Consider the following 21335-nt stretch of genomic DNA (forward strand, 5'->3'; position numbering starts at 1 on the left):
AATTTGATGCTATTACATATACTAATAGACATTCATATTTTATTATGAAAAATTTATTAAAAAATAATTAAATAAAAAGTATTTGATTAAATAGAAATAATGTTTTTCTTATCATTTTACATTATTTTTTTTTTGTGTTGATGTTATAAATTTTTTAAAATTATAATAATTAATTACAATCTAGTGTTACCGTCCAGATTCTTTTAGGAAGGTAGTCGGTGGAGTGAAAGATGAAAAATATTAAAAAATATTATATGACAAATATGTCCCTATGTGCATAGACTATTTGATTAATGATGATCGATAAAAGTTAACGGTCAAATATATTTATTGTACTTGGAGACAAAATTTTGTATTTTTGTTTAGGGATATATTTGTTAAAAAATTATACATTCAATAATAAAAATAATTATTTATCTAAAATATAATATTTAGGAATGCCCTCTCCCTCTCTCCATGTAATCACATTTGAATGAATCAGGCGGAAGATGTTGCTGTTTGAAAGAATTGTGATATTGATACTCTTTTTTAACTGGTTAAATATTCAGAAACGGATTGATGGTTAATTGACAACAATAGTTGCAGAAAGGGAATGTGGAGTTGACTGTTTCTATAAAATCTTAGAGTGTTACGTCATATACGTGTTGTAATTATGTAAAGGACGAAGGCTTATTACGTAAAGGAAGAAGGAAGTGCCGAACACGGGCTGCAATAGGGTAATGTGCTACCATGGTGCTTCATACTGTTTTTTTTTCTCTGTTCGAATCAAATCATTATGGCAATCTTATAATATGAACTGCTCACATTCATAAATTTTAAACTTGAACACTTATCCATGTCATTTTTATTACACCAGCAATAATGAGAAAAATGTAAAACATGAAAATGTTTAACCTCACATGCATCAACAATTTTACACTGTCCATCCATAAGTCATCACAATTAATATTATTATAAAAATTAATAAATTTATCATGTAAAAATAATAAAAGATAAAATTAGAATAGAATATTGTAAATTATACTTATGTTCCCGTATCCAGACTTAAAAAAATCTGCAGATCCAATGAGTTTTTAAAGTTAAAACAACAAAAGTGAAAAGTAGTTTAAAATGATTGGAAAAAAATTAAAAATATTAAGAATACTCAGTTAAGAAATTGAAAGAGTAAGAATATGTGTTTTTTTTTTTCATTATCATATCTCTTTATAAAATAAAATAGTTATTTTGAATTAGAGTATTTTTTTGAGCAATTCTTTAATAAGAATATTTTTATTATTCTTAAATAAGAGTATTTTTTTATAATTTTTTCTTAATTTCTTATGTCTTTTTTTATCTTTATCTTTAAATTAAATTTAAATATTTAAAAATAACTTTATATCATAATATCATAAATCTAAAATATACTTTATATATTTAAAATTATTTATTATTATAATTTTTAATAATATAATTTATATATTAAACGAATATTTGTTTATTGAAATTTTAATCATATAAGAAAATATTTTCTGTAAATTGCTCAAAATAAATATTTTTTTACTGCGGGCAAAATAAAATCCTAGTAATAGAATACTAGGAGTATTTAAAGTTGAAATGGTGCGAGTATCCGTAATTTTACCACTGTGAAAGCCGAACATTCTCGGTCTTTCCACCTAAAAAAAAAACTGGAAGGAACCACTTGTTTTTATTTTTTAACCCTTCTCTCCGTTTCTTTCTTTCCGTATCAAAAAATTCATCCTCTCTTCTAGGGTTTCTTCCGCTCCCAAAACAATCTCGCCTCCAACCTCTCTCTCTCTCTCTTCAATTTTCGTTGCATTCGCAGGGCACTTCTCCGCTCGCAATGCCGTTTCCGGCGAAACCAACGCGGGATTTCGACGAGTCGGCGAGTCCGTCGAACAACCTGTGGGTGGGGAATCTGGCGGCGGACGTCACCGACGCTGATCTGATGGAGCTCTTCGCCAAATACGGCGCACTCGACAGCGTGACTTCCTATTCCGCTCGCAGTTACGCTTTCGTGTTCTTCAAACGCGTCGAAGACGCCAAAGCCGCCAAGAACGCTCTCCAAGGAACCTCTCTCCGCGGCAGTTCCTTGAAGATTGAGTTTGCCAGACCGGTTTGTCCTCATCTTTTTCCTTTCACTTTCTCTGCACATCCCTGTATTCTTCTTCAAACTAACATCCTCTTATTATTATTATTATTAAAAATGTTATTATTTCTGCATTCTAGATTTTGTATCTTTTTTCTCTCGTTGCCAGTTGTCTCACAATAAATTGCTCGACATGCATGCACAATACTCTATCCATATCCCTAGTTTCAACAACTTTTTGTGTGTTTGGGTCGGCGTTTTTTGAAAAATCGATTTGCAGAATTTATTTTGAATTGAATTAATTCTTAGAGAATTATGTCTTGTTGATTTTACCCCGAAAGAATATTTTGATTCGAAACTTAGTGTAAATTTTTAATCTAATGCGAAGCTGATTTGGCTAAATCAATTTTAGCTAACAATAATCGTACATTACATTAGGAAAACTTAGTGTAAATTTTTAATCTAACGCAACAACTAATTTAGCTAAAATTCGTGATGGTGATTTGTTTCATACATTACAATAATCGTACATCACATTATGGAGGTATAATCAATTATGATACTGGATGGTGAAAGTGTGAAACCAAACACACGAATTGAGAATTTGTTTCATACTCACATTTAACGAAGGAACTGGAAACTCGTTGTTCATGCGAAGGTCGGTGTGCTGGGAATTTACGTTGAGCCAAAATCCTTAATGTGTTGGTGATTTAATTTAAGACACAAATTTCTATTCCAAATCGTTAGAAATTAGCGGGGCGAATATTTGATTCCCGAATCATGATCCGCAAAACTGGTTGGAAGTTGGTGACGTAAGTTGAAAGGGATCCTAAAAGCATGTTTTGTGGTTCGTTTTTTCAAGTTACCCAGATTTGGTTTTAAAACGAAGATCTAAAATGTTTAAGAAGATGCATACTTGACCCAAGTGATACAACGTTGAAGAAAGATGCTTCAAATAAACCGATATGAAACTAATTGTGTTATCTAATATGAGATAACTTTATATGATTTGGTTGAGTGAAAGACTAAAGAATGAAATATAATTAAGAAATATTCAAATTAAAGCATAGAGAAAGAAATGTAACTCGCAAGTTTTTGAATTTTTTTTCTCCTATCTTTCCTATTTGAACACAACCAAACCATAAAATATATATAGACGTTAGAAATGTGAAGAAATCGATTTCAGTGCACGAATATTTGAATTTGTTGGGGCAACACTTAAACGCATTGGCTTTAACCGCGAGTAACATGCACAATTGCAAAACAGCAACAGTGAAGTAAAGCTCTGTAAAAACTTTATATGTATATACACACCCTTGTCAGACGTCAGAATAGGCTTGAACACGTATAAGCGGCGGGGACAATAATTATTACTGTCTCATTATAAATACTCGACATAGTGTGGAAGAACTATGCCTTGCTTTCTTCTCTTGTACTGAAACTCTTAAAATTAGTTGGCAAGAAAAAGAAAGGAAAAAAAAAGAAAAAAACTCCGAACTAGCAGCGCAAACCCAAGTTTAGCTAAAACCAAAAGGTTAACTCCAATGGGATTAAAAAGTGTAATGTAGGTATGAGTGAAGTGTGTTTTGAGGTCTGAAATTGGAATAATTCTGAAAATTATAGGCAACACATAAAAAAGAGGAAAAGAACATAATGCGGACAATTGGGAAGAGTGCCTTTCGAAGTCTCTGAATTGCAGCATATCCTATTTTGGATTTCGAAAACACACAATGGACATTCGTTTGAGGTCTGTGAAAATGCATCACTTTGATTTACTCCATTTAATTACCACTGGTTTTACTTTTTGCGAGAGGTGATGCGCACCTAGCTGTTCTGTACCCCAAGCATTAATTTGAAAAGAATCGTACGTTACTGCAAAAATCATAACTATCAGCCATCAGACAACTTTATATAGCTCAGCCATATTTTTTAAAAAAATATGCTATAGCCCTTCAAATAAAGAAACTTACATGAAAATAAACTGAGACAATTTAATTTAAATTAAAACAATGCTGGTGCAGTAGTATTATGATTTTCCAATTAATGAAACACAACTTTTTTCTTTATTTATCCAACTTATTAAATCCTTTCACCTTTGGTGTCTACATTATCAAAATAACAATTTAGTTGAGTTCACTTATAGTTCCTACCATTGGATGAGTTCTCTTATGTGATAAAGTGACTGACAGATCATTGCCTTTTATTGTTTTTTTCTTGGTCAAACCATGATTTGACCTTCTTTTCAATGGTTCTACTGGGAAATTCATGGTAGGAGTAGTCCTACGAATGTTTTGAAGCAAAAATATAATGAGCCTTTGCACAGTAGCAAATGTTTCAATTGTAACATTTTTTTTTGGTCGGCTCAATTTTAACATGTTTGTTACTTTTTTTCTTTTTCTTTTAATTTTATAAATGTGTATAGATGCTAAGATTTGTATTCTTTAATTTCCAAAAAATCCTGTTCTCAGGCAAAGGCATGTAAACAACTTTGGGTGGGTGGTATTAGTCAGGCTGTTACAAAGGAAGATTTGGAAGCTGAATTTCAGAAATTTGGTAAAATTGAGGATTTTAAGTTCTTCAGAGACAGAAATACTGCATGTGTTGAATTTTTCAATTTGGAAGATGCTACTCAGGCCATGAAAATCATGAATGGGAAACGAATTGGCGGGGAGCATATTCGTGTTGACTTCCTTCGATCACAATCTACAAAAAGGGTAAGTTTATATTTTTATATGTTGTTCTTGTTTGCCGTTCTTCCATTTCCTTTTATTATTCAATTACCTATTACTACACTCATCCAGGTGCCTCATGATAGTACCTAAAGAGAAATTTCAATTAGATTTGTGGGGAGTGATTATTTGAAAATGACACATCTGGAATTTTATTTCTTACATTAATAAATAATCCATATTTTTCTTAACTTTTTGTAAAGGTTCTGCAGTTAAAACTGTAATTTGTCTGATTGGGTCAAGTGTTTTTGTCTGATTGTCTATATTCTACCATTGGTGTATTAGGTTGTTTCGTTTTTATGTAGTTTTTCTCTATTAGAGAAAAATTAGTTTAGTTGGTTACAAGTTAGTTAAAGATTAGTTTAGTTGGTTACAAGTTAGTTATTAGTTTAGTTTGTTATAATTTAGTTTAATTTGTAACTAGCTAAATTAAATTGTAACAAATTAAACTAATAACCAACTTGTAACCAACTAAACTAATCTTTAACTAACTTGTAACCATTTTAAACTAATTTTTATCTCTAATATTCTCTGTTTGTTTTGTTATTCTGATTGTAGTTTTTCTTTGCTTATTACTGTAGGATCAGCTTGATTATGGGCAGTTTCAGGGAAAAAACTTGGGGCATACTGATGCTTATTCTGGACAGAAAAGACCATTGGTGAGGGTCCTCTGCAATGTGCATCTAATTGCAAGTTTATCACTTTATTGTATCAGTCCTGCTCATTTTTTTTTTCATTGCATTGTGTGATTCGGTTTTAGGAAGCCAAGACATTATTTAGACAAGCATCTACTGCATGTAAAATGGTTAATATTTCTGTATACCCGTGGCTTGAACTTTGTTAGTTCCTCTTATAAATGTTTTTTCTTGTGTCAACAGCATTCACAGCCTCCAATGGGGGGAAAAGGTGACAGTCAACCAAGTAATATTTTGTGGATCGGTTATCCACCTGCTGTTCAGATTGATGAACAAATGCTCCACAATGCCATGATTTTGTTTGGTGAAATCGAGAGAATCAAGAGTTTTCCTTTGAGAAATTATTCTATTGTTGAGTTTAGAAGTGTTGATGAAGCTCGACGTGCAAAAGAGGGCCTTCAAGGACGCCTTTTTAATGATCCTCGAATAACAATTATGTATTCTAGCAGTGACCTAGTACCTGGCAGTGATTACCCCAGCTTTTTTCCTGGAAGTAATGGACCAAGACCTGATGTATTGCTGAATGAGCATCCATTTCGACCATTACAAATGGATGTATTTGGTCATAATCGTCCAATGGTTCTAAATAATTTTCCTGGACAGTTACCACCTAGTGGTATTATGGGACTAAATGTACCAATGCGACCTTTTGGTAATCACGGTGGTGTTGAATCTGTTATTTCTGGCCCTGAGTTTAACGAGATTGATGCGCTCCATAAATTTCAGGATGGTAGCTCCAAGAGTAACATGGGTCCAAACTGGAAAAGGCCATCTCCTCCTGCACAGAGCACTAGGCTTCCTACCAGATCAACGTCTGGGGCATGGGATGTACTTGACAAAAACCATATTCCAAGAGATTCTAAACGTTCAAGGATAGATGGACCCTTGCCTGTTGCTGAAGCCCTATTTCCTTTTAGGAATATTGATGATCGGGGGTTAGCTCTAGAACAAGCATATGGGATTGATCCAGCTATTGATGGAAATGGTTCTGGTCCATATGTAAACATTCAAGGAAAGAGTCACCTTGGTCCAGTTAGCTCAAGGATTACAGCTGGAGTACATGATATTGTCCAACCTGATATTGATCATATTTGGCGCGGAGTTATTGCAAAAGGGGGAACTCCTGTTTGCCGTGCTAGATGTGTACCAATTGGGAAAGGAATTGGAACTGAGCTGTGAGTATAGTTTTATCTTCTTTAATCTCAATTGAAATTTGAAAATGTGAAAGAGGAAGAAGAAAGTAGGAATATTCCTTGGAATCTGTTTCTTTCTGTTGACTTTTGCATTTACTTCTTTCTCATTGCTAGTGAGGTCACATGTAGCATATTCTCTTCTGTGTGTTGTTTCATTTCTGCAAGAAATATTTAGGTTTTACGAATTTCTCTGGTTTGTGCTGCATGCTAGCTTTTCTTGAATGTCTTTTTTTCTTTTACTGCATCATCAGGAAGAATGGTGTGTTTATTTTTCTTATATATCGTTTCTGAAAAATCCATTTTTAAATTTTTTGTTTTTTATATTATATTTTTGCTAAAGATGCTAATTGACTTGCTCATTTTTATCTCGAGCACAAACAAATGGGCCCTTATTTTTTGGACACTTTCTCCTTGAAGTTCTAGTTTCTTGTCCCAACGGTTGAAATGTATACCTGTCTTCAGGGTACTGTTTTAATATTGTAATTAACGTTTGTTTTGTTTTTTTGCTGCAGTCCTGGTGTTGTTGATTGCTCGGCTAGGACGGGATTGGATATACTCACAAAACATTATGCTGATGCAATTGGTTTTGATATTGTTTTTTTTCTGCCTGATAGTGAAGACGATTTTGCTTCATATACTGAGTTCCTACGCTATCTTAGTGCGAAAAATCGTGCTGGTGTTGCCAAATTTGTTGATAACACCACCTTATTCTTGGTGCCTCCTTCTGATTTTCTCACAAGAGTTTTGAAAGTCACTGGACCTGAGCGTCTATATGGTGTGGTTCTTAAGTTTCCACCAGTGCCAAGTAGTGCACCTATGCAACAGCCATCGCATTTGCCTGTACCGACAACTCAGTATATGCAACATATTCCTCCTTCACAGACTGAATATGGTTTGATTCCTGTTAAAGAGGAACAGGTTTTGCCAATGGATTATAACAGACCGTTGCATGAGGATTCTAAGCTTCCTGCTAAACCAGTCTATCCACCAGCAGGTGGGCCCCCTCCAGTTCATTCTGGGCCTCCCGATTATTCTACTAATAATACTGTTGCTGGGTCCCAAGCTGGAGTTGCATTAACACCTGAGCTTATTGCAACTTTAGCTTCTTTACTTCCTACAACTACACAATTACCTACCACTGATGGTGCCAAGTCAGCAGTAGGTTCTTCGACCATGAAGCTTCCATTTCCTCCCATGACACCAAATGATGGAAATCAATCTCATCAAATTGCAGATCAATCCACTCATCCTCCTCAACAGTTGAGGAACATGTATAACGTTCACAATGCTCCCTATCAGCCCCATCCACCATTATCTGCTCCTGCTGGCAATCCTGCTCAAGTGTCTGGCAGTTCTCATATCCAAGATACTGCTGCCAACATGCAGCAGCAGCAAGGTGCTGTTTCATCAAGACACATGCCTAATTTCATGATGCCTACTCAAAGTGGACAGGTAGCTGTATCCCCCCATGCCAGTCAGCATTACCAAGTTGAGGTCTCCCCCAGCAATCAGAAAGGCTTTGGAGTGGTGCAGGGAACAGATGCCTCTGCTTTATACAATTCTCAGGCTTTCCAGCAACCTAATAACAATTCTCAGGCTTTCCAGCAACCTAATAACAATTCTCAGGCTTTCCAGCAACCTAATAACAATTCTCAGGCTTTCCAGCAACTTAATAACAATTCTCTGGCTTTCCAGCAACCTAATAACAATTCTCAGGCTTTCCAGCAACCTAATAACAATTCTCAGGCTTTCCAGCAACCTAATAACAATTCTCAGGCTTTCCAGCAACCTAATAATTCTTTTGCCTTATCTAATCAAACTAATAGTGCTAATGCTTCACAGCAGCAAACTGCCATGCTGTATACAGTGGACCAGGTAAACTCGGACACCCCCAATCAGCAACTTCCTATGTTTGGAGTCAGTCAAGGACAAACAGAGGTGGAGGCTGATAAGAACCAGAGATACCAGTCAACGTTACAATTTGCTGCCAACCTTCTTCTCCAACTACAACAGCAACAGCAACAAGCCCCAGGAGGACATGGGCCAGGACAATGAGAACTGTTTTCTGTAAGTAATCATTCCATGACTAATTGTTTTATATATGATCCCTACTATTCACTAACCTAGGTTGAACATGGGAGCTTGCAAAGACATAGTAAGCAGTTGTAAACAAATATATGTGGTAGGATGTCTGTCCAAAGTTTTATGGGGAGGATCGTAGAACATGATGGTTGTTCTGTTTGGGGCATTTGAAGAGAAAGTGCAATTGTGCAAGGCTGTAAATTGTAGGTTTCTTTCTTTAGATAATTTGGGATTAGGGTAGGTGATCTTAATGATATCATTTCCCAATCAGTCAAATGATGGTGTGACCGAACTCTGTAAAAACCCATTGTATTTGTTTTGTCCTATTTAATCCTCTAGTAAATTGTGATTTGGATCATTCATCCATTATTTCTTAGTCTTTCTTTCTATTGGACCCTCATTAAGTTTACAAGTTATCATGTTATCAGAATTCCATCCGGTTTCTTGAAAGATTTATAATATTCTCAAAAATCTATGCATTCATTACTGTTGGCATTAGTGAAGATATTTGGTTCCAACACCTGATTCTATTCTGATTCCGTGGTTTCCAAGCCATCTTCCTGTTCCATATGGATGTGGATCCTATTTCTATTCTATCCCTTTTCTTCCTCCTGGCTCTATTACCACATTCAGAATTTCCATTCTGCATCACTAGCTCTAAATGACAATGTTATTTTGCTCATTATGAAATGAATACGGATGCAGAAACACAGACACTTATTTATTGTGTCTTATTACCAAAATGCATTCTATATTTATCTTTTTATGTATTAAATACTAATAGGGAAGATATTTCATTTCACTGTATAATATCATTATGTTTTATTGAAATTGTGTCTCGTACATCCATATTTAAAGGATATCCAGTGATTCTGGTCTAATATTGTTGAAAATTTGTCCCTTTCAAATTGATGTGTGACTAGTAAATGTATATATTGTTTCTCTCCTCCTGCCCTAGCTCTTCTTCCCTTCTTATTAGCATGAAGTGATTTTTCCATGTGTTATATAATTATTGCCTTCAAATATTAATAGCTTTACAAATTTGAAGTTAGCTGTTTACCAAATACCGTATCGTATTAGGGTGTCTTATGTTTTTCACCTTTTCTTATTGCGATATTAGTAAATTGCTTTACATTGCACAGCCATGGGCTGGCTTCCATCAAATCCTTTTCACATGTCTCTCTCTCTCTCTCTGTTGTAGCTCTTTCTGATTATTGTGTTATATGTGGGTTGTGCCTTGATGACCAGTTGGTCATGGGTTCGAATTCGGAAATAGCCTCTTTGCATATGCAAGGGCAAGGCTACATACAATAATCCTCTCCCATTCCTTCACATAGCGAGGAGGAGCCTCTGGGCACTGGGGTACATTAGTTAGTTAGTTATGTGAGTTGTGTTTAGTTTACCTATCCCTAGCATATCTGTGGTATGAAATCTTGTAAATTCTGCTGTGCCACGTCTTTCGTAGTGACCATTATGGGATTAGGGTTCGAGTATTGAGCTGCTTGTTTTTATCATTGAACCACTTCAAACTCTGTTGATTTCTTTTGTTTTCTGCTTCACATCTAGTTATGGCAAGGTAACCTCTTAATGTTGCTTGCTAAGCTTTTGTTCCTTTCTGTCATCATCTGAGATATCTTCTTTGATTGCTTCATAGCCAATAGGCTAACAGCTGGAAATGTCCAGGCATGTTAGGAAAACTCCTTATTTGAATATTAACTGAACATGAACCCCTTCAAATTTTGGGCAGTGCGTAGAATTGATATTTTTATCTTTAAGGATTTGAAGAAATCCATCCTAGTGGATGCATTATTAATTTGCACTTTCTCTTCAATGCCCGTTACATGATGCCTTTGGTTTAGAGCTATAGCTGGTTTGCAATGGCAGTTTAGTCATCATTGATAATTGGGAGGATCATCTGTTAGGCTTCTGCTTTAGAAACCCATCTGATAGAGTTTAATTAATAATGTGGTTATTTTGTCCTTGTGGGTAAAATAAGTTGTTTTGTATGTTTTTAGTATAAGTCTCTCCATCTAATATTTCTGCATTACTTGGTAGCACCATTTCATCAGCTGACTTATTTCTGATATCAGTAGATTAATTTTCTAGCAATCCCTGTGGTATATTACTGTTTTTTGTTTTCTTTCTATGATGCATGTCTTGTGTTTCTTTCTGTTTTTGTTATTTCAGTAGTGTACATTATCAATTTGGTTGAATGTGTTATAGATACGAATAATGTGACAAAAACTTTGTGTGGGTATAACTAATTCTGTTCTAAGTTTTGAATCCAACTATTTTTTAGCTGTAGGCTGTGATTTTTCTTTTCTATTTAGGGCTGGAAATTCAGTCATTTTAACTTATTTTATTGTGACTTGTGAGGTGTTATTTCCACTTGTAAGAATCTTGAACGTGCTTTTAAAGATTATGTGAAGATACTTGCTGATTAAATTTGTAAATTGAGTAAACTTGGTTACTACTTTCCTAGCTAGCCATAATCAAGGATTGGTATATCTAATAAACAATTTTGGTTCCACATGCCAATTGTGGTTTTCCCCTTAATTTTCCCTATGTCTCTTTTGAAATTCAATCACCCTATAACTTATTGAGACTTGTGAGGGCATAATTCCCACTGTGTAAGAATCTTGAAGGTGCTTCTTCAGATCATGTGAAGACACTTGCTGACTAAATTTGTAAATTTAGAGTTAACTTTGTTTACTACTTTCCTAGCTAACCATAATCAAGGATTAGTAGATCGGATTAACAAATTTGGCACATCATGTCAATTGTGGTTTTCCACTAATTTTCCCTATGTTTTCTTCAATATTGAGGACAGATAGAAATTAAAAATTCCGCTGAGGGATATTAAAGATGCAAATATTAGAAAACTAATGACCTCGAGATTGAAATTTCTAGGAACTGTGAATCTAATCCTAATTGGTCACCAACTTGGTTAAGAGTAATTTTTTCAAGTGACTAGTAGGCTTATGAAATTTTGGACAGGAAACTTCAGCTGAAAACTTTAGATCCTACCTGCTCTATTAAAATTTAAGGACAGTTATATAATATTAATATGGTATCTGTGGCATGTGTGCTAAACCCAACCATTTAGTTCCCAATATATGAGGGTAAACTTTTCGTTATAAAGTAGCGTCTAATATTTAGGAAAAGGTGGCAGGAATGCTATGGAGAGGCGGCAGGAATTTATCATCATTAGAGGGCTAATAAACAATTAATTGTATGCATTCTTGTGAATGTTCTATCAGTCCTGAAGGTTTTGTTTGAGGAGACATTTGTTTATTCAGTCACTTGAATGACTTCGTGTTGAGTATCAGCTAGTTTTGGATTTAAGGAAGCGTAACATTAGAAATTATGTTATTGTGAGCATTCGTGCAAAATTGCTTTCATCCTCATTTGACTTTAGGGTCCTGAGTTTGTTCTATCTATTGTTTTCGATGCCTTTTCTCCAAACAGCTTGAGGTAATTAACAAAATAAAATTTGAGCAAAAAAGGGGTTCGTTATTCCAAAAACTTTAGAACTACTTTTTAGCTTGGAATACTATGGTAACATAGTTTTCCCAAAAAGAAAAAAAAAGGGCATTTCCGTCCACAGTGCTGATTAATGAGTACTTCAATGTTCTTAAAAGGATGGGTGATGTTACTTAATAGTGTTGAGTACCACCATATTGCAGGGTATTCAGCCTCTATTGCTGCTCCATTTAATGCGTTAAATAATCTGATTCCATTGACTATTCTGAAATCTGAATCCCAAGGACTCCTTTATAGGAACACTAGGTGGCCTAAGGCATAGTACAACACAAGTCCGATATAGATTCAAAGTGATCCATTAAGTAACTGATGCATTCGATGCTTCATTTCATAGTTCAGTCTTCTAATTGGTGGACTTCGTGGTTCATGTTATACTTTCGTATAGTTTTTCTAGACATTGAGTTCGTACTTTGTAGCACTGCAAATTTCTGCCCGATTAGGTTTCTGCATTAACCAAAATGGTTACGTTCGATGAAAATAAAATTATAGATTCAGCAATTTAAATGTTTACACGAGGAATTGTTTTTGAGTGTTTGGATTTCACTAGTGTCGGTCATTTATACACGTTATGGTCCTTGTTTAATAATGCATTTCTAAAAATAATAAAAATGTAAACTATCCATGGGTAAAAATGCTGATTCATAATGGTTTTACGCTTTTTGAATATAATTTTATCAATGTTTTTTGTGTTTTGCGTCAACGTAATCGTGAAGTTACCAGCAATTGCTAACAGGTTTTGTCAAACCATTATATTCTAATTGTGTCGTTTTTTTTTTCCCTTCTATTTTTTTTATGAACGCGTAGGTAATGACCGTGCCTAGGGAGATGCATGTTCGTATGCGACAAATGTGACGGCGATTCTTCGACAACTATTTTTATTTAAAGAAACTAGTTCTTTTATCACCAACTTATTCTTTCTTTTTAACATCTTTGCTCACTACAATATACAAAGGTGTAAGGTTGGTTTTTTTTTTAAAATTGTTGTTACTGTTTAATGTACATAACAATTTTCATCTGATGTCGTTCTTACTGGAATACTAGTTTTTTTTAGCTCTATCTACGAGACGTGTGAGAAAAATTATAACCGATTGTGGGTCCAATTACGACTAGAATGTTTCGCTTTGCTAATTGTTTTATGGTCGTGTCACTTTGGGAAGAGAATCGCATTGATGCTAAGCTTCCCAAAATAGTGTAAGTAAATGTTTGAAAATCGAAAAGGTACTTTGGTTCGTTCAGATGACGGTGATTATGATACTGGTCGGGTATGCCATGTCATTTTATTATTTGATGTTTACTTCAATCAATTTTATTTTTTTTGGACCAAGAAAAATAAACTAACGTTTGATGGAATTTTACAGTAAAGCGAGAAAAACTACGATGTTGTTTCTAATCGATAAAACCAAAACTTCCACGATATCTTGACCAATTTAACTGTTTGACATTAAATTTCACCAAATAAAAGAAGGCTAATGCAAAGATTTTTTGGTCCCTTATGAGGGTTGGGGTATGATGGTATGATTTATCTAGTAATTTAAATTATTACAATTACAACATGGGTTATGTTTGAATTGGTAGAATATGTTAAAATAGTGTCAGAATGAAATAAAATGAATAAATATTTTATTCTATTACCTATATATGTATTTTTGGAAGAAGAAAAAAAATTACATTCTGTTGTATCCTCCTAATTTGGGGAGAGAGATGAAAGATTTTGGATGAGAGAGAGGGAGAAATGAAGATGAATAATGAAATAGGTCTTATTAGTTTCTTTTCTATTTTATCTGTATTTTATTAGTTTCTTGTAAAAAAAAAGACTATATTTTATTCTCCTCTATTTTTTTTCTATTATATTTTCCTAATCCAAACATAGTCTTACCTACTGGTAAATCTTCATGTTATTTACAATTTAGGTATTAGTAAAATTTGTCCTAGCAGAGTTCAGGTTAATAATTAAATTATACACCGTGGTTAACCAATAAAAAAAGACAGACTGTTCTGTGATCGTGATATTTGTGAAGGTTCTTTTCTGTATTGTCTATCTTGTTTTTTCTTGTTATAAAAAACAAAGAAACAAAAAGTAAGTTTGTGGCGCTTCTGTTTTTCCTTTTCGAATTCATCTAATCAAAATTGTCTTATAAATTTACCTAGAAAACAATTTTAGCTGTTTTTTTTATCACCTTTAAAATAATTTTTTTTGTCTTTAAATTATTCAAGATATAAATAGTGGAATAATTTGATATTGATATAAACCTAACGGTATTTATCAGAGTATTATTGAATTAGCACTTTTTTTAAACAAATGTTCCTTTTAATTAAGTGCTCATTACTTTTCTCCGTCAAATATATTCGTGACAATTTATTAATATGTAAAAATAATGAATAATGGGACACATATAGAGTAACTAACAATTACTATAACATTTTTCTAAAAACATGTAAAAAATTTATTTGGTGCAGGAACAAACATCAAGCCTTATCCATTTTGTCTTTATTTTAGTTTATTGTATGCACATTTTAGTTATAAATCATTTTACACAGATATTAAATAAAAAAACAACTTATTGTCATGAAAAAATAGTTAAATCTTGTTGGAAGTCTGTGTAAAGATAATTCATATTAATAGTATAAAGAAATTGTATTGTCATCTAATAACAAATTTACACGCAAAGTTTTATAATAATGTTTTAGGTAAGAAAGAAAAAAATAAACGTGAAAATAAAATAAATGTAGATAAGAAAGAAAGAAATATAGTGAATGAAAATATTTGAAAAATAAAATGAAAATATAAATATAAATATTTGATTTTAAAAAATAAACATAAAATAGGAAACAGGAAAAAGAGATGGAAGAGTGATATCGTTCATTTTTACTCATTTAAAAGGTGTATATTTCTGATTGACTAAACATGTATTATTTCATATCCCATTATTTCCACACTCTTGCTTATTTTTATTTATTTATTTGGTCTCTATCGAATCATTCAAGTTAAAATAAAGCATAAAAATGTGGGTTTTATTTTTTATTATTTATTTTGGTTCTCTTTCATTGTAAACAAATGCGATTAAAGTAATGTTTTATTTAATCGGACTTAAATATATTTGAGATGAAAATTTAAAAAATGAATGAGTATCATATTTTTATTTTAACTCAAATTTTATCACTTTTATTTCATTGATCCAATAAGACCTTAGCGTCATTTTAAGAATCATTTTTAATAACATACATTATAAAATAAATATAAAAAACCTATGAAAATATATTATATGTGAAGCGGTTTTTGTTGTTTGGTGTTATTTTATTTTTTTAATCCGTAAAAATAAAAAGAAATACAACATTAGAATTTAGAATAATTCAGAATTCACCCACCCTTGTTGTTATGTGAGTGCGGCAATAGTGGAATAGCGGTAGAGTGTGCGATCGAGAAAGCAGAAAGCAGAAAGATGGGGTTGGAATCGGTGGGAGATTTAGCGATTAACGTGATTCTGAAAAAATTAGGAGCCCAAGACATTGCGAGAGTGGCGTGTGTGAGCAAAAGGTTCAGTTCTTCCGCTTCCGATGACACTCTTTGGATCAATCTCTGCTTCAATGAACTCGCTTTGACACAACCCCTCGATCATCTCGGAAACCCTCTCTCTTCCTTCAAGGTTGGAATCTCTGCTGTTTTTGGATTCCAATTATGTGGGGGGAAATAAAAACCCTCTTTTTATTTTTCTTCTTTGTGGTTGGTTGGTTCCTTTTTCGGGTCTACTAATAAAGTTTGTCTTGTCTCTGCGTCTTTCAATTTCAAGTGTATGATGGGGTCCTGCTTTTGGCTGTCCTTGGTCTCCCTCGTGTGCTGAAAAAATGACTTTGTTGTGTTTGACTTGGTCCAAGTATGAAACATTGCCCTAATTAATTAAAAGTATACTTGACTTGTTGGAGATAGGTTGTGTTTGAACATCCAATGCCGTGTGGAATGGAATGGATAGAGATGGGATGGGATGGGATAGAATGAAATTATTGTGCCTTTGTTTAGATATTTTCTGGTGGAATAGAGTGAAGTCTCAATTTCATTATTTGGGAAGTGAATAGAATTGTGAGAATTATGATTTTATTCCGATGGTTTCGTCTCGTAACCCTTATTTTGGGGGCTATATAAATTGAGAGTATTGGATGGACTGGGGGTGGAGTAGACTCCATCATGTTCCATTGCATGCTTTCCATTTATTTAAGAAATCTAAACAATGATATATGATAATATGATGATGTTCCATTTGATTTCCCTCTTCTTTTTTTCCCATCCAATCCAGTTGTAGATTTAGTGTACTTTACTAGTTGCTAGCATGTTTTCTTGGCACTACTTATGAAACTAACTTCTGGCTCTTCAGTATGCTGGCTGATGAACATGCTAAATTTATTGTTATAATGTGGCATCTTTTTTTTTTCTTTTTCTTTTTCATTGAGGATGTGATGGATGTCCTGTTGCAAAAGACTGTTGATGATAGACACCTTGCGTATGCTAAAGTACAAATAATGCTTTTGGTACAGCTAGAAATCAGACTCTCTCTGTATTATGCAGGAATGCTATCTAGCATGGAGAGGAGCTTTTGTTATGTACCCTTGGTCTCTTGTTAAGCGTGTAAAAAGGTGCTGGGATAGAATAAAAACCTGGTTGACCAATCATTTTCCTGAAGCGGAGGCCACTCTTTGTAAAGGTGCAACTGAAGCTGACATTCAGGAGTTGGAGAATGTATTAAAGGTGAAATTGCCTCTTCCTACAAGGATCCTTTATCGCTTTCACAATGGGCAAGAATTTGCAAAGGCAGATCCAGAAACTAGTACATTTGGCAGATCTTTGGGTCTAATTGGTGGCTACTCCTTCTATGGTCATTTGGTGAATGTTTATCTATTACCTATATGTCAGATAATCCTAGAAACTCAGCAAACTAGGCGTCGCTTGAGCTTTTTAAGAAGATCAAAGTATGTTCTTGTGGCTGCTTCATCCACATACAGTAGAAAGTTGTTTTTCCTCAACTGTACCAATGGTCAACTATATGTCGGGACCAGGTCTCCTCTTACCGAAAGAGACATAATCCCTTGTGTACCTCATGACCTGATTAGTTTACATCAGGAATTGAATAGTTCAGAGCAACAAGATGCCATGCTACTGTGGTTAGAAGAACATGGTCGCCGTTTAGAACACGGCTTTATCAAACTTCATGATGAAGGAAATGGCAAAAGCATTAATCTTTTCCCAGAAGAACCCCATATTTGTTCAACGGCTGTTACTAATGGTGTGAAGGTAAAAGAGTGTATGCTATTGTTTATGCTTACTCATTGGTGATGCATGGGATATTCCAATTTGCTTGTCTATTCTCACTATTACTGGATTTTTTTTACAAGTATTGCTTAATTCTGGTGGTTCTTCTTTTCTTGGGAACTTATAAGTGGTGTTTATATCTTAAGGTTCGCGCTTCTGCACTGGTTATCCCTGAGTTGATGGATCTTCAAGATGACCTTGGAGAGTACTTATTTGCTTATTCAATCCGCTTGTCCCTTGAACCTCAAGGATGCATTATTAATGGAATGTCCTTCAGCTCTTGCCAGCTCCATTGGAGGCACTGGATCATCCGTGCTAATGATATTGTTATATCTGATGTCAATGGAAAAGCTGTTATAGGACAGGTATAAGTTCCCCCTCCCCACCCCCCTCAATTTCCTTTTTCAGTGTAATTATTTTTATTCTAATGAAGTACTGATATTTAATAAATATGTATTTTAGTCTAATTCATGCTTTGGCTGTTGGAGATTTGATCTTTTTGAATCAATTGTTTTAAAATGCCAAATGAGATATTAGCTTTGAGCAGTGAGTAGCTCTTCAGTGCCTAGGCAATAACTTAGTTGCATTGACTTGGATTATGCACATATCAGGATCAAAAAATTGTAAAATTTCCCAAAAGCAACATAATGACACTCTACCATTTCTTTGCTATGAGCTGATATCTGTGGCCCATGTCTAGTAAAATTCTAGCGGCTTTGGTGTTTGGGGCATGTATTGATCGAATGCATCCAAGTGATGCTTGGAAGCTTAGTTATGCTGGTAGTGGTAGTTTACTTTATAGCTTGCAAGCAGTTGAGTCATCCTTAGGTTCAACTCTGGTAACCATATAAAAGTTGTACTGATTTAGTGGTTCTGATTTCCAAAAGTAGAAATGGTTTATAATTCATAGTTTTGGAACTTGGAGGCATGTCTTAGAACTTTCTTTTTATTAGAAAACAAAGAAAACTGTCTTTATTTTTTTTAACCCAAGCAAATTTGGTAAATAAAGTGGTTAAAGTGTCAAACTACTGAGTTCAATGTATCTCTCTGCAGTTTCCACTTTTGCGTCCGGGTGCTCAAGAATTTGTTTATCAGAGTTGCACGCCTCTACCAACACCATCAGGTTCTATTGAAGGTTCTTTTACATTTATACCCGGCAGGTATGCATTTATGTTATTTTAATTATTATTTGTGACAAGTGATTTGGTTATCTATGATTAGTTAGGCAATGTAGGAATATGTGAATTGCGGATTGAGGAAATTTCTATAACAAGTTCACATGATCCTTTTTTTCTTCTAATACATGAACTTTATACTTGATGGTCCGGGTTTTGTGAAGGCGTACTATAATCAGTGTGTGTGTTGGGTGGAGGGCGTTGAAGCCGGAAGGTACTTGGTGGAGCTTATGGGATGAAATGAAGTTCTAGTGGGAGAAAATTGCAGATAGGTGATTTAGGGAGTTCAGAAAGGCCAAGTAGGGGGATGAATCCTCTGCAGTTATATTTTGTCAATATAATATATTTCTATTTTAAAGTTAAAGGTTTAAAAGAATAAACAGTGAGATCATGACAATTGACCATGTCAAAGTTTTTTTAAAACTTTAGAGGGAGGATCCAGTGATAAGTAGGTTGTGCATGATGGGCATGGTAGAGAAACCTGAAATTGTCCTCAAAACTGTTTGTGGTGTGTTGTCTTCCAGTGTAAACGATGTTGTGTTCAATGTTGTTTCAGCATCCACTACTCTGACTACTGCTTGTACTGTTTGTATACCTTGTATCTTTTAGATACGCCTACTTGAACCACATTTATCTTTCAAATCTTAATATCTCCTTGGATGATATGGGATGCCTCTATTTACAAGCATCAAAACCCATGCATTTGACACCCAAAAGAATAAAATTCAATTGTTATCGTCAATGAGCTAGTTTTTTTCTTGTTTTTCATTCTAATTTCAGATTGGCAGACCCAAAAGGAGACCCTTTTCTAGCTACAGTGGCTCGTTTCCCGCTCCAGCTGCCAGACTATATATTCTGATTTTGATTCTGGATGGGATTGAAGTATCTCTAATGGCAATTGCAGCTCTCAGATATTGTTTGGGTGTATTATGTCCCTTTCGGGAGAGGTTTTTAAGTTGGACCTGCACAATTTCCCTATCTATAAGAGAAGCAAAGTATGTACAATATTTGATCTCTATCATAAGAGAAGCAAAGTAGATACAATATTTGTTAGGGGTGTTCATGGTTTGATTAGGTTGGATTTTTTGTTAAAAAATCATCCAAATCAAACTTAAAAAACGTGTGATTTGGTTCGATTTAGTTTTCATTTAAAATAAAATTCAAATCAGACCAAGTTAATATATATTGCACTTTAGTTCAATTCGATTTTGGCAATGGCAATTTCTACTTGAATGTTATTTTATTAAAATTTATATACTTTCTATTTAAGTTTTAAATTAAATTACACCAAAAAAATTGCTAATAACAATCTACATAATTTATTAATATGTTAAACTTTCTAAAATTAAAATTTATCAATTTTTCATTAATTTTATATCAAACATATCTATAAAAAAATTGTTTGAAAAAAAAGTAACATACATTGTATATTTGTATACATAACATTAGAAAAATATTAAAAAAATACTTAAAATTCAAGTGATATATACATAAAATGTATAATAATAAAATAATATGAGTGTTAGGATAAGTGTTGTAGTTTAATTTGAGAAAAAAATCATTCAAATAAATCTAAAAAGAATTAGTTTGATTTGATTTTTATTTTATATTGCTTACCTTTAATATTTATTATGATGGACATAATATTGATAGGGGTGTTTATGGTGTGGTTTAGTTCGAATTTTTATTAAAAAATCATCCAAATCAAACTTAAAAAATGTGTAATTAGGTTTGATTAAGTTTTCATTTAAAATAAAAATTCTGATCAGACCAATCTAATATATTGCAGTTTAGTTCAATTGGATTTTGGCAATGGCAAGTAGCAATTTGATTTTGGCCATGACAATTTCTACTTGAATGTTATTTTATTAAAATCTATATACTTTTTTTTTAAGTTTTAAATTAAATTGCACCAAAAAAATTACTAATAACAATCTACATAATTTATTAATATGTTAAAATTTTTAAAATATTTTTTTTAATTTTTCATTAATTTTAAAAAAACATATCTATAAAAAAATCGTTTTAAAAAAGAAAGGAACATTATATATTTATATACATAACATTAGAAAAATACTAAAAAAATACAATAGTCAAATGATATATACATAAAATGTATTGATTTGATTTTTATTTTATATTACTTTAGATTTGAACACCCTTAATATAGTCAAACTTGTTTATTATATTTGAAAGTTTAATGTTGAGGACATAATATTGATTTTAGTAATTTTGAAAAAAGACCGTTTATCAATTATATTTAATCGGTAAGGAAAATGAATTATAACAAAAAATATTATCACGCACAACACAATAATGTTTTTTGGTACAATGCACAATAGTTTTTTGAATCCATATCCATGATGATAATATAAATAAATGTTTAGAGTGGTTATTTTATTTAAAAGGAATATTTAAGAAGAGTGCTCATGAAGAAATATTTGTATTTTTATTTAATTATTAAAATGAATAATTGTATAAATACTAAGAAAAACATTGAATGTGCTTTGTATAGAGTACTGAATAAATCATA

General features: G+C 33.2%; 2 protein-coding genes across 3 annotated transcripts; both read left to right on the forward strand.

The window, feature by feature from the left end:
* Positions 1-1611: 1611 nt before the first annotated feature.
* On the forward strand, positions 1612-13563 carry LOC114380101 (flowering time control protein FPA-like). 2 transcript variants are annotated; one of them, XM_028339034.1, is made up of 7 exons: positions 1612-2113; positions 4555-4800; positions 5397-5474; positions 5694-6685; positions 7216-8269; positions 8300-8770; positions 13133-13563. In XM_028339034.1, exons 1-6 carry the CDS (start codon positions 1841-1843, stop codon positions 8756-8758), a joined length of 3102 nt encoding a protein of 1033 aa, XP_028194835.1. In that variant the 5' UTR covers positions 1612-1840; the 3' UTR covers positions 8759-8770; positions 13133-13563. The 2 variants fall into 2 exon arrangements, with proteins under 2 accessions (XP_028194835.1, XP_028194833.1); XM_028339032.1 differs by having other exon boundaries at positions 7216-8770.
* Positions 13564-15676: 2113 nt separating this feature from the next.
* On the forward strand, positions 15677-20003 carry LOC114379405 (F-box protein SKIP16-like). Its single transcript, XM_028338054.1, has 5 exons — positions 15677-15972; positions 16887-17609; positions 17774-17992; positions 18681-18787; positions 19583-20003. The coding sequence occupies exons 1-5, from the start codon at positions 15769-15771 to the stop codon at positions 19659-19661; spliced, it is 1332 nt and encodes a 443-aa protein (XP_028193855.1). The 5' UTR covers positions 15677-15768; the 3' UTR covers positions 19662-20003.
* The last annotated feature ends 1332 nt before the right edge of the window (positions 20004-21335 follow it).

Source organism: Glycine soja, chromosome 12 (assembly GCF_004193775.1).
Source record: "Glycine soja cultivar W05 chromosome 12, ASM419377v2, whole genome shotgun sequence".
Lineage (NCBI taxonomy): Eukaryota > Viridiplantae > Streptophyta > Magnoliopsida > Fabales > Fabaceae > Glycine > Glycine soja.

Bases quoted from the DNA above. Each gene is read 5' to 3' on its own strand.
- LOC114380101 (XM_028339032.1), top strand. From the start codon at position 1,841: ATGCCGTTTCCGGCGAAACCAACGCGGGATTTCGACGAGTCGGCGAGT. The intron at 2,114-4,554 runs GTTTGTCCTCAT...TCCTGTTCTCAG, and splicing joins AGATTGAGTTTGCCAGACCG to GCAAAGGCATGTAAACAACT. The intron at 5,475-5,693 runs GTGAGGGTCCTC...TTGTGTCAACAG, and splicing joins CTGGACAGAAAAGACCATTG to CATTCACAGCCTCCAATGGG.
- LOC114379405 (XM_028338054.1), top strand. From the start codon at position 15,769: ATGGGGTTGGAATCGGTGGGAGATTTAGCGATTAACGTGATTCTGAAA. The intron at 17,993-18,680 runs GTATAAGTTCCC...ATCTCTCTGCAG, and splicing joins GAAAAGCTGTTATAGGACAG to TTTCCACTTTTGCGTCCGGG. The intron at 18,788-19,582 runs GTATGCATTTAT...TTCTAATTTCAG, and splicing joins TTTACATTTATACCCGGCAG to ATTGGCAGACCCAAAAGGAG.